Source organism: Microtus pennsylvanicus, chromosome X (assembly GCF_037038515.1).
Source record: "Microtus pennsylvanicus isolate mMicPen1 chromosome X, mMicPen1.hap1, whole genome shotgun sequence".
Classification (NCBI taxonomy): domain Eukaryota; kingdom Metazoa; phylum Chordata; class Mammalia; order Rodentia; family Cricetidae; genus Microtus; species Microtus pennsylvanicus.
Window position 1 is genome coordinate 3566225 of NC_134601.1, and position 13493 is coordinate 3579717.

Sequence of the window (13493 nt, forward strand, 5' to 3'; positions counted from 1 at the left end):
CTCTTAACAAGATTATAAACAAATAGTTTTCTTCATATTGATTTGTGGTACACCCATGCAAATCAACTCAAAACACCTAAAACTTAAGCTGTTATTCTCCAACAATTTAAGCTAATCTCTTCCCAAGGCTTCCAGAGAGTAGATGAAAGAGTCCTAAAATATTCATCCTTTAAGTGGTGGCAAGGAAGCCATTATCAAACTTTGGAAGGCAAGTTTTTTTTCACCCCCAAGACATTTATTGTTTTCAAAAATAGACAAAAAACAACATAGGAGCTGAGGGTTACTATTAAGGCATATTCTTGGCAGAATATTGGACTCTAAAAGTACGGTAGGTAGCCAGCTGCTTTGCTGACACGGATCGGAGACAGAGTAGTCATTCACTTCAAGGAAGAATTCCCGTATCTGGGGTGTAACTAAGGTTTTCAAGAGAAAGCAAAATGATACAAGGCTAATGTTTTTCCATAGTGCCTCAAATTGAGACCTAAAGAAAAGTATGTGGGATTTTTAAAATTTTATCTGCACCACAACTGCTTATTGCCTTTTGCTTTTAACGAGAATTAAACCCACTAATAACAATGAAAATAATAAGAACCCAAACTAGAAAACCCGAAACAGAGGGATAAGGTCTCTCCCAACATAGAGTTCAAGTGCAAGCTTTCAGTGAACCCCTCAAACCTGCCAGTGGCTTTGTCATTCCCCCTCACCCCAGTACTCTCAGTAGGGAGGAGACAGCAAGGGCTTTCCCCAGCACCCCCACAATGTCTCTCCCTCATCATGGTCACCTTTTTTGCCTCATTTGTCTGAGTCTGAGAGGCGGCTGAAGATGGGCAGACGGCGGCTGGATTTGATTCTGGGAGATTCGGAATCATTGAGGTTGCTGGAGCTCGAGCTCAGAAGGTTGTCGAGGTTGTTGGTGCCCAACAGGGAATCCAGTCTGCTGGTGAGCATGTCGAAATCTGGCGACTCAGACTGGGTGCCTGGCAGTTGGAGGCTGAAGTGCTGTGCAGGACCTTCGGCAGTGGTGGCAGCCGGGATAGAGGCAGAGGAGGTGGTGTCGGCAGCTGCAGTAGCAGCAGGGACAACTGCAGCCGCGGCGGCGGTGGCGGCGGTGGCGGCGGCGCCAGGGTTGACTAAGGTGGCAGAGGCAGCCCCGGGAGCTATGGCGGCCGTGGCCGTGGGAGCAACAGAGTTCGGGGCTAAGATGCTGGCAGGAGGCCTGACAAGAGGCATCGGGAATTGCATAGGAGCTGCCAGGTTCTGCTGCTGGCTGTGATAGAAGGTGGTGGCATTGGCGGCAGCGAAGTTGAGGGGCGGGAATGCCACAGGCGCCATGTAGCCACCCATCGCCTGGCTGATAACGATGGTATGGTTGGCACAGGTAGTGCACGGGACTCCGCCGCCGTTTTGATACAACATAGCAGCTGCAGACGCAGCTGCCGAAACAGTCGCAGAGGCGGCAGCCATAGAGGCACAGTAACTCGCGGGGAGAGTAGCCGCAGGGTATGAAGGAGGCAGAAGCATACCTGAGCTCAACAGTGGGGTGCTGAGCAGCAGAGGCGCCTGTTGAGGATGGCTGTGGCCCGAAGGTAAGCTGGAAGAGCTGACAGAGCTGGCCGTCTGCATCATCGGCTTTGGCTCCCCATTGAAGCCGGAGGACCCCGTGTCGGAGGGCCCCGAGTCGCTGCCATTGGCGGAACAGGGCTCCTCAGAGGCGCTCCCGGAAAGCACGGCTTGATGATCATGCTGGTTGTGGATGAAGTGGCAACGAGTGCCATAGGGGCAGATGCCAACGCTGTGGAAGGTGCGGCAAGGCTCAGTCTTGTACTTGGGGTGCCTCAGCGGGGTACGCAGTTCTCGGGAACCGTGCGCAAACTGGCACTTTTGGCCATACCTGCAACGGCCGCTTTCCTCAAAGGGCCGACACAGCTCAGTCTTATAGCGCTCCGAAGTGACCGCGGAGCTAGAGCTACTAGCCTTCTGCTGGGGCGGCGGCATCGGCTGCTGCTGCTGCGGTTGCGGAGGCATCGGCTGCTGCTGCTGCGGTTGCGGAGGCATCGGCTGCTGCTGCCGCTGTGGCTGCGGAGGCATCGGCTGCTGCTGCCGCTGTGGCTGCGGCGGCATCGGCTGCTGCTGCCGCTGCGGCTGCGGCGGCATCGGCTGCTGCTGCAGGCTAAGCTGGCCGTTCTCCTGGTGGAACTGCTGCACGGCTAAGGCCCCTGAGGGCGGCTGGGGAGCCGTGCCTGTTGCTCCGCACTGGCCATTACCGAAGCTGCTGGCGCCTCTCATGAAGCCGGAGGAACAGCCTAAGGTGCGGCTGACGGCTCTCGTAACCAGATGAGCGAGCGCTTGTGGGTTGTTGGCTGCCGGTGGTGGGATGAATCCAGGTAAGAAGCTGGAGCTGGGAGGAGCTGCCCTATGTGTGTTGAACATGCCATTCAGGTTGTGGTTGGCCAGAGGCATCCCGTTCCTGCGCATCAAGTCTGGATTGTAGACGCTCCACAGAAGTGTGGACATTTTTCAGAGTCCTGTAACGTCAGAGCTAGAAGCAAGGAGGACGGGAGAAACCTCCGTGACAGAGTCAGCGAGCTTGAAACACGAGGAGAAATAGCGAGCAGGAGGGGCAGGGAGGAGCCAAAAGTTTGTTCATACCCAGTGGGAGGGCCGCTATAAGAAGGAGACAGCGTGGACCAGGCGTGGGTCAGGCTTGCCATGTGCAGGTACACCACCAAGAGGAGGGTGAAGGGTGACGCGGAGTAGCAAAGATGGTTGAACCCCGCTTTGCACTGGTTGAGTTTATACGTCCCCCCAGGGCACTAGTATTGGAATAGTTGAAACTCATGAGCCAGCAAAAGCCACGCCCAAAAGCACCCCACAGTCTTCTTTCCTGGAACTCGTAGTAGGGGGAGGTCTTTATTCTAATTTCTTAGCCTAAAGATTTTGCGTTTGTCCTTCTAACTCAATGAAAAATAACTAATAAACTACAAATAATCCCACAACTCCCATCTTTTAGTAACGAACCCATTTTCTACACCCCCCCACCCCCATTCAGCCAGTACAGACTTCCGTCCAAGCCCAGTCTCCGAACCCACGCCGTGGGAAGATGATTGATTTTCTCCAGTTGTTCTCTGACTTTCACGTGTGGGTCACAGCATGTGTGCATAATCCACCACAACCCATGCCCAAATATATACAAATGTAATTTTTAAAAAGTAGACATTTTTGTTGTATGCATTAAAGGTGGAATTATGGTCGTTGAGATGGTTCAGTGGGTAAAGGGGCTTGCCACTACACCTGAAAAACTAAATTTGAGTCCAGAATCCACACAGTGGAAATTGAGAACTGATTTCTGAAAGTTGTCCCTTGACTTCCATACTAACACCAACATGCCCCAGTGCCCACATACAAACACACACAGAATAAATAAATAAATAAACAAACCACATAAAAAACACAGAATGAATAAACAAATGAACAAATAAATAAACCACATACAAACACACACGGAATAAATAAATAAATAAATAAAAGAATAAAGCCATATTGGGGTGATGTTTTTCAAAATGGTGAAATTAGGGCTAGTAAGATAGCTGAGCGGGTAAAAGGACACTTGCAGCCAAACCTGATGACCTGAGCTGGAGTCCCTGAACCCATGTGGTAGGAGAGACTCTCCTAAGATAAGATCTCTTTTGACTGCCAGGCCTGCCTGTGCGGTGGCAAATGGTACATGCCGTGCCCTCCCCCACCAAATAAAATAAGATACAAAATTTAAAGTCATTTTTCTGTTCTATGCATGCAAGGTGGTAGAATTAGGGTTATCAAGATGGATCAGTCTCTGTGAGTTCAAAGCCAGCCTGGTCTAAAGAGCTAACTAGTTCCAGGGCAGCTAAAGCTGTTGCATAGTGCAACCCGGTTTCGAAAAAATAAAAAGAATTGGTACTTAGTTTGCTCCCCAGCATTCAAAGGGTGGAAGGAGAGACTCAACTTTTGCACATTCTTCTCTGAATGACCTCCACACACTTGCAGTGTGGCAGGACAACACACATGTAATCTGAATTTTTAAGCCATCTTCTGCTGTATACATTCAAGATGGTGAAATTAGGGCAGGTAAGAAGGCTCAGCAAGTAAAAGGTTCTTGGTCTCTGCTTTCTTCCATGTGGATTTCAAGCCCTGAACTCACATGGGAGAAAAGGAGACAATTTCGCCGTGTTGTTCTCTGGCACACACAATAAACAAACAAATAATTTATAATAAAAAAGTCCGATTTTTGTCTCCATGCCTTCAACATGGTAGAATTGGGGCTGACTATAAATGATTCAGTGGGTACTTGCCACCAAACTGATAACCTGAGCTTGAACCCTGGGATCCATATTGCAGTACAGAACTGACTCGCTGTTTGATTTTTCAAACAAAGGATATGTATTTATGCTCAGAAAAAATGGGGCAAACCGAGTACTGAAATAGCATGGCTATTATATGTTTCATGACAAAACTTTTCCAGGAGAAACAAAATACACATGTCTATTCACCCCAAATAGGGAACCCAAGACACACTAAACTACAAATACCACCAAAGTCCAATTGGGAGAACTAAGGGTTTTATTGGGGTTACTTACAGGAATATAGGTGAGGGGTTACTTACAGTAGCAGAAATGACTCAAAGACAGCTGCATCACCAAAGTCCACCCCTGTCCTGGTGACAGCTCCCAGAGCTGGGAACCTGGAGCACACTGCACAGCCTGCAGGAGGCTCAACAGGCTGGAAGGTGCCATTTCCAGGGGCGTCAGTTGGTGGAAGCCTCTTCCAGGCAAGGCGGCTCCTGCTTGGCTAGCTTCTGCTTCTTCCAGGCAGCGGGTCTGATCTCCTCTGAGAGTCTTCTTTGCAGCTGGGCTTAGAAAGGGACTCACAGCAGCCTTTATTCTTCACGCTGGCAGGGAGGGGCCTGTGAATGTGGTCAGTTTGGGGGACTTCTTGGAGCTCTTTGGGGTTGTTTACCTCCCTACTTAAGGAGCTTCCTGAAGCTCTTTTGGGTTGTTTACCTTCCTGCTTAAGGAGCTTCCTGCAGGGTGGAATCTTTCTATCCTCCGAGGAAACTGTTCTATGGTAGTGTAAGGGCTTTTGCAGTTTTATTAGTTCCAGTTTCAACAACAGCCTGTAACCTGATAATATGGTTTAACATATACATGGAAGTGGGGGTGCTCTCAGGACCCATCCTCTGCAGACATTCGGCATCTTTCTAGTTGACAATTTGAGTATTGAATTTTCTAGGTGGCTGCGTTATAGAATCTTTGACCCAGGCATGCCAGGCTTCCAACAGAAGTGATAAATCACACTTCCATCAGGTAAGACAGTTTTCCTAATAATTTAAGTTTTGTTTTGTTTTCTGAGATAGGTCTCTCTGTGTAGCTCTGTGTGGCCTGGAACTCACTGTAGACTGGGCTGGCTTCAAACACACAGAGGCCTCTGCCAGCGGGATGACAGAATTAAAGGCATATGCCAGCACACTTAGCTCCGATAATTGAAATGTTAAGGTGCCAAACCCTAGTAGCAGGACTAGAGTACCCTGTCTAATTATAAGGTTTGCAGGGATTCAATTCTTTAGTCTCTCAAGGCCATTAAACTTCCATGGTAGTTTCCTCACAAACAAGACCAGAAGAGACCTTTAGAGTCTGGCTATAGGCTCTGCCAGGACCAAAAGTAGATTTCTTGTTATAGTAGGGATGGGAAGTAGGCTGCTTTTTATTTCCTCATAAAAAGAATGGAGGGCCCGGGTTTGGCTTTCTGGATGATAGAAACTCTTGAAATGTAACAGTCCCTATATCCATGCCCTGTTCCAATCTGCCAGCCAGTTTTCCATCAGGGATTTCTCAGGTTAGGGATACTGAAATGGACAAGGTTACCAGGTCCCTAGTTGACAGCCTGATGCAGCAGCCTCCTTTTGAAGGAATACCATGTTGTACTTTCCCTGCCAGTTGGCTCATGAGATGTACCAAGTAGGGACAGTGGAAATGGGCATTAGGGGTGCATTTGGCAGAATTGGGGGCTGCTGCACATGCAGTTATCATTTAGCCTGCATTCCCACTCCCACCACAGCCCTCCCAATGGCTCAACAAAGTTGATCAGCCATTAATCACGGTTGCATACACATATAAAAGTATTGATACTGGCTGTCCTAGGTTAGAGTTGTATCTTCTGGATCATTTATCCCTTGACCAGGGGGATGGCTGTGAACTTCCAATCGTTCTTTTCTTGGCGAGCACTGTGCATCAGAACATGTATAGTTCCTCCCATGCTGGCAAAAGGAATAGGTGATTTTGTTATGCTCACAGGAGCCCTGGACCTTTCCTTGGTATGAGAAATGGGTGTGAAAAATAAAGCAGTGTCCAAGTGAGCCCTCAGCCCAAGTGACCTAGGTGAATAGAGTGGATCACAGAATGAGAGGCTGGACCCACAAAGCAGGGCCAGCTCAGTAGGAGCCATGCATGCTATCCACAGGTGGAAAAAAAAGTACTGACAGAAATATTCACAACAGGCCCAGTTAACTGCCTGTTTACTCCAGATAGGGCATCAGTGACAGAAGCAATTCTAAGTTTACCCCTGTGAACGAGTGATTTTCTTGGGGCTTCTTACAGGAACATGGATGACTCAAAATGCAGCTGCATCACAGACACCCACCCACCCCCGGATGGGTGCTGACTCACAAAAGCTCTGTCCCCAGGAGCTTTCTTCTCAACCTGCAGGCGGCTCCACCTAACAGATAATCTCTTCACCCCTGCAATTGTTTACTTCTTTTCTGACCTTTGGAAAGGCCCCTGCAAACCTTACAGCTTTTCTAACTTGTGGGAGGGCCCCTGCAAAGCTTACAGCTTTCTGAGCTTCTAAAAACTTATGTTTTATTTAGTTCTGAGTTGTTGGGACCCTCCATCCTCCCTAAGGATATATTTCGGTTCTGAGGAGACAGCTACATAGCATTAAAAGATGCCATTTACCTCTTACATAGTCATTGTTTTTCAAAATAACAGAAGATGTTTATTAACTCACTCATCATTGTTATGTATTTACTATATTTTTATTTTATTATTTACGTATTTATGATTTGCTTTTTCTTCAATCAAGAAAGTTCCAAGTCTATATCTACACTCACTGTTTAAAAATTATTCCTTGGCAGTCTCAGGTGACATTTTCTTAATCAAATAGTGGCCCTCCTAGAACTTTCACCTGCATGGTGTAATTAACGATGAAGTTTGAGTAACTTAAATTTCTATCAGCTAGGACTTTGAAGAAATTCTGGTGAGTACATTAAATGAATAATACTATAGTCACTGAAACAAGGTTATGGATGGATGTGTGTCAAAGAGCAAACATAGACGTTCATTATTGTGAGGAGAAAAGCAAGTTTGGAGTTTGTAGCTCATGGCATAAATTAGGGCATTTTTTTCTAGAAATTGGTAAGACTTTTAATATTCATTAAAAATATTTGGATGGGGCTAGGAACTGGCTCACCGGCTAAAGTGCTTGCTGTACCAGCATGAGGACCTGAGTTCAGATCCCCAGCAGCACTCTCAGTAAACGCTAAGGGTGCCAGCACTTATCTGTAACCCTAGCCCTGCAGGAATGGAGATAGACAGATACCAGGGCTTACTGAAGTGTCAGTGCAGCTAAAATGCCCAGCTCCAGGTTCAGTGAGAAACCCTATCTCAAAAAATAATTTAAAAAAAGATGAAGAACAGTAGAGGAAAACACTTGATGTCTTATTGTGAATGATTAGCTCACTGAAGTTAATTTTAGAAAAAAATAGTAAGTTTGACTGATTTCAAAGAATTGTTTAAATACTCAATATTTGGTAAAACAAATTTTCATTCCTTTCTATGTATAATTATGAATATCTTAAATGAGAAATGAAAATTAACAACTTAGAAACAAATGTAAAAAATCAAACTTCTATATATTTGCTGAACACCAAAATAAAAGACAGTCTAGGTCATTTATGTTTGAAGACACATGTGAAGTATTCTTAATCCTTAAGTAAGGATAGGTGCCATTTGCCTGATGGTGAACCCCTATATTTATAAATTTTTTCAGTTGCATTAATCATACTAGCAGTTTAGTTTGTTCCAAGACCCAAACGCACATTCTCTTAATGAATTTTATAAGTGAACAAGGACCATTTTCATTTCTCAAAGCAGGCTGGGTTGTTAGTAAATACACTGTGTTGATAAGATAGATTCTGTGAATTTTTTCTTAAGAACAATGTAAGCCGGGTGTGTTGGCACATACCTCTCGCAGCACCTGCCTGGAACACTGAGGTCACGCTGAGCCTAGACAGAGATCCTCCCTGGATAACACACAATATAATAAATGCCTATCTCAAAACCAAATCAAATCAAACCAACATCACCTTCTACACTTGTACCACATACCTCTGGAACTAATAGGACACTGATACCAACATATACATTTAAATCATCTTTATTGGTAAAAAAAATATTAACAGTGTTAAAAAGGGAAAAAGCACTACATCAGTGTGTGGAAGTTGAGTACAAAGGAGTATTTGCTACTTCCATAGCCATCTAGATTTTATTTGGAAGTTAATATGAAGAGGCTTTTGTATTTAAACAAGTTAATGATTAAAGATTAAAATTTAAACTATTTATATTCTAAAGGCATACCTCCTAGCTAACATTGTAATTATATCTTATCACTCAGGTTCAAGTTCCTTCTTAAAAGAATCATCAGAGTAAGAAGAGTTGAAGAGTCAAACGTTAGTTGTTTTCCCGCCCTCACTCCCCACCTTAGTTATTAACAGAAGTATGTTCCCCCAATTTTTTTCATAGCAATATGAATCTAAAGTAAATCTAAAATTAAAAGATCTGCAAGGCTGGAGATTCATTTCAGCACAGAAAGAAGATCTAGACTCAGTCCCCAACAATGCAAAAGAAAATGTAAAAATAAAACAGGCATGATTCCTCAGACCCCAGTCCATATATAAGGCAAGGGACTTCAATTTTAACGCCAGTCCAAGCTTCACATGAGGTTTCAAACAAACCTGAGGTAGAAAGTAAGACTCTAAACCAAAACAACACATAAATAAAAACAGACTGCCCAGGCGGTAGTGGCGCACACCTTTAATCCCGGCACTTATGAGGCAGAGGCAGGGGGATCTCTGTGAGTTCCTACAGACCACGTTCCAGGATGGTAAGAGCTCCACCAGGAAACCAGTTTTGAAAACCACAACAAATCTCACATAATAAAACAAAAATTTATCATAAATAAATAAAAATAAAAGCAGCCTGGACTAAACTATGTCTGTAATTCTATCACTTCTGAGGCTGAAGGAGGAGTCTCGGGATTTTGAGGCAATTTGGGAGCTAAATAAACCAAATTCAGTAATCTGACCTTAGAGCATCAGGTAGAGGAAGAGGACCTGAGGGCTTCAGTTTCTAATGGATTCCCTGCAGGCAGCTGCCCTGCATAAAGTTCTAGTCCTTCCAGCCCCTAACGGACCTCCACTCCACCCACACTTTGCACCCCCATGCCCAAGGAGGCTGACCCTCAGGGTCTGCAAAGCTCTAGGCCTTCCTGCCTTCTGCTAGGCACTGGTCTGTCCAAGCTCCACGCCCTCAGCAACGTTCTGCCTCCATTTTTTTCTCTGCAGAGGCCTGAGGGTCAGGTCAGTTGTCAAGTGGGAAGAAGCACTGATGGGACTCCGGGACTCTGGCGGGGGACACCTCCCCGCCTGGCGCCTGAAGTAACATCCCCCACCCCCCCACACACACCCTGCTGGGCTGCACCACATGGTTAATAGGCTGTCAACAGGTGACAGTGAGTCTTCCTCACCAGGCATCTCCCTGGAGCAGACAGCTCCGAGGCCACCTCAGAGCATACTGGGTAATGGGATTTGAACGCGCAAAAACCAATCTCACCCAAGCCCCTTGCTGGTTGGCTGTGTGTGCATGAGCCTACCAAGGACGAGAGGCTGGCGCTTTCCAGATTCTAAGTTTACAGTATTGTACAAACTTGAAAATTAAGATAAAATAGGTAAAATGCGAACCCCGATAAAGACCACCCCCACCGCGCGCACCCGCACTTTGTTTCAGTTGAAGATGGTCGTGCATGCATTTTTAATTTTAATATTCATTTATTTAAAGAGTGCGTTTTCTGCATGTATATGTGTGCAATATGTGCATAGCCGGTGCTCTTAGAAAACATAACAGAATGCCAGATTGCCTGGATCTGAACTTAAGGGTGACTGGGAGCCACCATGTAAGTTCTAGGAACTGACAACAAGTGTTTTTACTTTTGAACATTTTTTCCAGTCCTGTCCTGTGTGTGTTTTAATGTTTGCTCTCACTCTACAGTAAACATTATAAAAATATGATACTTTTTAAATATTGCCTGTCTCCAGAAAAAAAATAAACTGCCATATTTTTATTGGGGTTGTCCTAATCTTAAAATTTTATTTAAAAAAATGACGACATGTTGATATTCTATCAGGGAATAAGGCCCATTTCCCCACTACATGAAAAATAAATTTGAATTCCGTGTGTCCATACATATTCATGTCCGCACATTCCAGCATATGCGTGCATTTGGGGGCCAGAAATAGACATTGTGTGTCTATTCTCCAACTTAAATCTTGAGACAGGCTTCCTCAACCTGTAGCTCACCTATTTCACTAGTCTGGCTAGCCAGCAAGCTCCAGGGATCTGTCTGTCTCTCCTGCCAGCAATGAGCTGCCAGTCTGGAGTTTTAAAATCTTACTCTTTTTTTCTTATTTAATTTAATTTTATTCATTTCTTTTACATACAGACCCAGTTTTCCCTCCCTGTTCTCCTCCCGGTACTCCTCTTTTTCTATCTCCATTCAGAAAGGGGCAGACCTCCCACAGGCTTGAACAAAGCATCAGTCAGGACTTTTTAGGTAGATTTTAGGGCTCCAACCTGAAGCCCATAGGCTTGCAAGGCCTATGGGCTTTAACCAAAAGAGCCATCTCCTAGCCCCTCTCTGTGAGTTTTGCTTTGTTTTGGCGGCCATTGTCTGCTGTATTCCTCTAATCACGCGAAGATGAGGTGCTTAAAATGCTAGTGATGATTTTGTTTCTGTTTCCTCCAAACAGCTATTTGGGTTTCTTGCTCACTTTACATTTAGGACTTAATTGTATGAATTGGATAAATCAACTTTTGAGTTGTATAGTGCTGCTTATTGCTGTTTCTTTTTTCACCCCTGAAAACCATCCTCATGGTTTTTCCCTAAACTACGTCATCAACCAATCTGTAGTTCTGTATGCTAGGTTCATCTCTCTAGGTTTTAAAGAAAACTAGCATTACTGTGAATCATAAAATTAGTCCCTGTAAGGTGAGCATCCAAACTGCCTAGGCTCCCACAAAGCCAGTACGTGCAGTAGGATCAGAAACCCATTGCCATTGTTCTTGAGTTCTCAGTAGTCCTCATTGTCCGCTATGTTCAGAGAGTCCGGTTTTATCCCAGGCTTTTTCAGACCCAGGCCAGCGGTGGCGGAGAGGAGGCAGAAATCTTTAATAAATAAATAAAAAAAATATAAAAAATAAAAAAAGAAAATAACGTAATCAAATAAACATAATTCAGCTATCTTGTAGCTGGTTTGTTTTGCCATTGAAGTGGGCTTTTAGGATTCCATTTGACAACATGCCACTGTTTATATCTGTTTGGTTTCATTTTCATGTTATTCAGTTAATATAGCTTATCTTCTCACTTAAAAAAAAAAATTAGTCCCTGTACTATAGGACCTAAAGGGATTTGGTGCCCTCTTGTGGCTTCTTCAGAAGATACCAGGCACACATTTAGTACACACAAAATGCACGCAGAAAAAAACACCCATGCACACAAAATATACTTTTCTTTCTTTTGTTTTTTGAGACAGGGTTTCTCTGTGTGGCCCCGGCCATCCTGAAATTCTCCATATAGACCAGGTTGGCCTCGAACTCAGAGATTCACCTGCTTCTGCCTCCTGAGTGCTGGGATTAAAGCCATGCACCACCACCATCTGGCAATACAATTTAAAAAATTAAATATTCTCCTATGACTCTTTTCCTGACATTGAGGTGCCTTATCCATCTCTGGTGTGAAGGCTTTGGCCTTGTGTTATGGTATTTTGTCTTGTCACTGTCTCCTGGAGGCCTGCTCTTTTCTCATGGGAGACAGGGTTGGAGTGGATCCAGGGGAGAAGGAGGTGGTGGGGAGCTGAGAGGATTGGAGGCAGGGAAAACAGTGGTCGGGATGTATTATATGAGAGAAAAGTCTGTTTTCTTTTGTGGGGGAGTTGGTTTTCGCATTCTTATTGAGTGGCAACAGGAAAGGGGGCCTCTTCCATTAGCAGGAGGATTTGCAGATTCCTCAGCCATTCCAGGCATGGGCCCTGAGGATCCTGCGGGTGACTGGGCACATCAGACATGTTTTCATTATCTTGCACAGGAACTCTGCAGTTGGAGGTGGTGGCCTGGTTGATGGAGACAGCATACGTGGGGTAAGGGCTGACTGTGTGCACAGTTATAACAAGGCCCAAAAGAAAGGATACCACCAACACTGGTTCCTTTGCCCAGGCATTCTTGAGGAAGATGGAGAATCTCCTGGCCATCTTGGTCTTGGAGAAAATGATTATATTTTCAATAAATAAAATAATTCTCCTGTAATATCTGCAAAGATTAAGGTTTTTCTTTTACTTTTGTTTTTGTTCATCTTGACTTAATTTTCATGTCTGGCATCAGAAAAGGGGCCAATTACTTTTATCCTTCATCTGGAAACCAACTGTTGCAGGTATTTCTGCGAAACTGAATTATCAAGCCATTTTCAGTTGGGGAGAGGAAAGTTTACTCTAGCAATATGGAATGGAGTAGGTCTCTTGATCGGGTTCAGCAACCTTTTATATTTTTCACAGCAGAATCAGCAAACAGGAAGCACAAGTACAGAAGCATGTATGTGGATGTAAACGATGGTGGCTGGGCAGGGTTAAAATTTCATTACAGCACCTCTTCAGTGTCTGTTGTTCTGGAAGATACAGCAAGTGTGGCAGGGTCAGCTCAGGGCAACTATCTCCACATTGGGGAATGTTCTTCGTTTAATCAGTGGAACTTAAAGAATTTTCCATCAAATTCCTCCTCTTCTATGCCAAAATCTTTTACCATCCTTCTAAAGGAATCCTCTGATATTGGTGGAGGAACTGGAATCTAACTACCTTTCTACTGTTTCTGGTGACACAAGTTAGGAGATTTCTAAGGTATGGACCAAACAGTAGAGACAGGAGAATAACAACCAAAGGTCCCACTGGGGAGGTCAGCCAGGGCCTCCAGGAGGCCTAGGTCTCACCCCAGTAAAATCTTTTGGTCTTGTGTTTAGCCTTTGATTCATTTTAACAATTACCGAGCAATCCACATTATCTAACAGTTACCTGATAATATTTTTACTATACCTGATTGATTTCCATAGAAACAACATTCTTCTCCCAAGAAAATGCATATGCC

The 13493-nt window shown here is 44.7% G+C and overlaps 1 protein-coding gene and 1 pseudogene across 1 annotated transcript; both read right to left on the reverse strand.

Annotated features, from left to right (window-relative positions):
* Positions 1-792: 792 nt before the first annotated feature.
* Positions 793-2514, reverse strand: LOC142841641 (mRNA decay activator protein ZFP36L3-like). Its single transcript, XM_075958545.1, has one exon. The coding sequence runs from the start codon at positions 2512-2514 to the stop codon at positions 793-795; it is 1722 nt and encodes a 573-aa protein (XP_075814660.1).
* Positions 2515-12310: 9796 nt separating this feature from the next.
* LOC142841642 (NADH dehydrogenase [ubiquinone] 1 alpha subcomplex subunit 3 pseudogene) lies at positions 12311-12610 on the reverse strand (annotated as a pseudogene).
* Between the last annotated feature and the right edge of the window lie 883 nt (positions 12611-13493).